The following is a 2,463-nucleotide window of genomic DNA, read 5'->3' as shown; positions in this document are numbered from 1 at the left end:
ACACAAGCAATATAAAGTGTGCTCACCATTAACTATGATTCTGAGATGGAGAAAATGTGTTCCATCAAGCTTTGAACACTGACAGGAGTAGTTCCCACTATCAGCTGCTGTTAAACTGGTCAGGTGCAGAAACACAGTTTGATTCCTGGTTTTCAGTGAGAACCTGGAGTCACACTCATGAACAAAGTCACCTCCATCCCTATACAGCAGACTGCACTGCTCTCCATTTTTCCTCTCCGTTCTGATCTTACACACAATCATCATGATGATATTTGATGTTTCATTGGTGCAGATTGGAGTGAAATCAGATTCTTTTCCGATTGTTTTAACAAGAGTCACTGCAAACAGGTAAAAACAATGAATGAGAGATAGTCTGATTGCTGTAAGAATGGAATCTTTTAAAAATTAAAACAGATGTAATACATTTCAAAGAATGTTCAATGTCAACGTTACCTTCAGAGTCCAGACAACACGTAAAACACAGCAGAAGCAGTAAAAGGCTTAATCTCACTGCATCCATCTCACCTGCTTATCGATGCAACATCTGCTGCTGCACTGAACAGAGGCCGTCTCAACTGTCCTCTGAACGTTTATTGGGCGACTCAAACCACAAATTGTCATCTCTCAAAGTGGTTCAAGAGGATGTGAGACTTTTTCTGAAAGGGAAACGCGTCTACATGACGACTTCACTGTGAAACAACAGAACACAAACCTGAATTATCTTTGCCCATCGCATCGTTACAGTTTGAACGTCATAAAGGGTCAAAAGTTCACTTAAAATTCAAATTATTACTTATATTAAAAATTAAAGAAATTTATTTTAATGTATCATCACCTCTTAGATCACAACAGAGCCGGTGGCATAACGGCATGTTGTCATGGCTGATGGGACTTCCTGCCTTGTTTTCTGCAAAATAGGTGGTTAGCAAAACTGAAGACCTAAATGTCATGTTTGCTTTGTGGTCTTCACATATTTATAATCTTGAATGTGAGCCGTAAAGAGAAAAAGTTCCGAGTCCTGTAGAGTAAAATAAACTCGCAGTACAATAGAAGTATTTTTATTTTCCATCTACATACAATAACATCTAAATAAGTGTTATTTTTCTTCATAGAATTATTAAATTATACTATAATAAAAGTATCCAGGAGGAAATATGAGCAAGATGATTACATTAGGACACATGAAGGTGAGACAGAAACAAACCACCAGTTCAGGAAGTATGATGGGAAGAGGACAGATTTTTTGAAATTTGATTTACTTAGTGTTCCAACATTAAGTGTTTTGTTTTTTAAGAAAAAAACTTAAAAGACGTTTATAATGCGGAGGTTTTGTCAAGTAGCTATAAGAGTTATGTAACAAACTTGCAAAATTTTGCAAACCCTTTTTGAAATGGCAGAGAACAGACACCATGCTCCAGTTGTTGTGTCTAAACAATGTGGTTAAAAAGTGAAAGATGAAAACATGTCCCATCAAGTCATCAACTGATGTCTAAATGTGGCTTAAAGGTGGTTAAGGCTGATCATGGTCTAACCAAGACTGACTCTTAATGATTTTTTCTAAATTCATGTGGCATTGAACAGTTCAAAAAAGTTTTCAATGTGTTTTTATACACTAAATAAAAACAAGCAACGTTAAATGTTTACCCCAAGCTATTTTTACACAATATAAATATTAACGAAGAGGAATAAATACAATGAAAACGCTGTTAAAATTGTGTTGAGCGTTATGGAGATTTATTTTTTTTTTCCAAATTACCAAAACTGACAACTTTCCTTTGTGTTTGCTTATTTGTTTTTGGACGTTTATGCAAAAATGACGTGCTGCCGAGGTTTCTGGAAACATGTTAAAGGATGTACATACATATACATATGTTATATGAACACATGAACATGTCTTTACAAAGAGGTAGGGGTGGAAAATGACAACTGAGGCAGAGAGAAGGCAGATGAACAGAGGGAGAGTCCAGGAAGATAAACTAAAACTCAGAGAAACGACAAGCTAAGTGAAAATGATCAACAGTGATCTCAGAGAACTAAACCCAAATTCACAAAAAACTAATACAAGAAACTAAAAACAAAATAACTTATATGACAACATTAATGAACACGAGAAATAAACCGAATACGGCAAGACCCATCGAACATAAATAAATCAGAAGGAAATTATCTGAAATACGAAAGAAAAAAAAAAGTCCAAATACCCAAGAATTGTGATGGTAAATTTGTTCATTCAGGAGATAATCAGGAGACAATATTTGTAGAGTCAGAATTAATTTGACAGCTGTGCAATATGCCTGTTGAATAAAGTGAATTTTCCTTCTGAGTGTAGGAGCTGTACGGCTCGATTTCAGTCACGTCCTGGAGAACAAATCGTGGAAGAATAAGCTTAAAAATGTGCATGTGTAAATAAAATAAAATGCATCAATTTTTAAAATATAAATTACCTCCTCTACATGATGAATG

At 35.1% G+C, this 2,463-nt stretch overlaps 1 protein-coding gene across 5 annotated transcripts in view; it reads right to left on the bottom strand.

Annotated features, from left to right (window-relative positions):
* LOC106949888 (uncharacterized) overlaps positions 1-2,463 on the bottom strand; it is a 23,625-nt gene that overhangs the window by 15,073 nt on the left and 6,089 nt on the right. The window contains exons 1-3 of one of the 5 annotated variants that reach the window (XM_015036432.1): positions 2,445-2,463; positions 454-2,358; positions 164-338 (exon numbers count right to left, since the gene is read on the bottom strand). In XM_015036432.1, coding sequence (XP_014891918.1) covers positions 164-338; positions 454-520 — 242 coding nt within the window. In that variant the 5' untranslated portion in view covers positions 521-2,358; positions 2,445-2,463. The other 4 variants (XM_015036430.1, XR_001425487.1, XR_001425488.1 and 1 more) reach the window with 4 other exon arrangements.

The sequence above is a fragment of the Poecilia latipinna genome, unplaced genomic scaffold, assembly GCF_001443285.1.
Source record: "Poecilia latipinna isolate Pla-1442-1.1 unplaced genomic scaffold, P_latipinna-1.0 Scaffold369, whole genome shotgun sequence".
Lineage (NCBI taxonomy): Eukaryota > Metazoa > Chordata > Actinopteri > Cyprinodontiformes > Poeciliidae > Poecilia > Poecilia latipinna.
The sequence above is the reverse complement of the archived record's forward strand: the minus strand, read 5'-3'. Positions and strand labels throughout refer to the sequence as shown.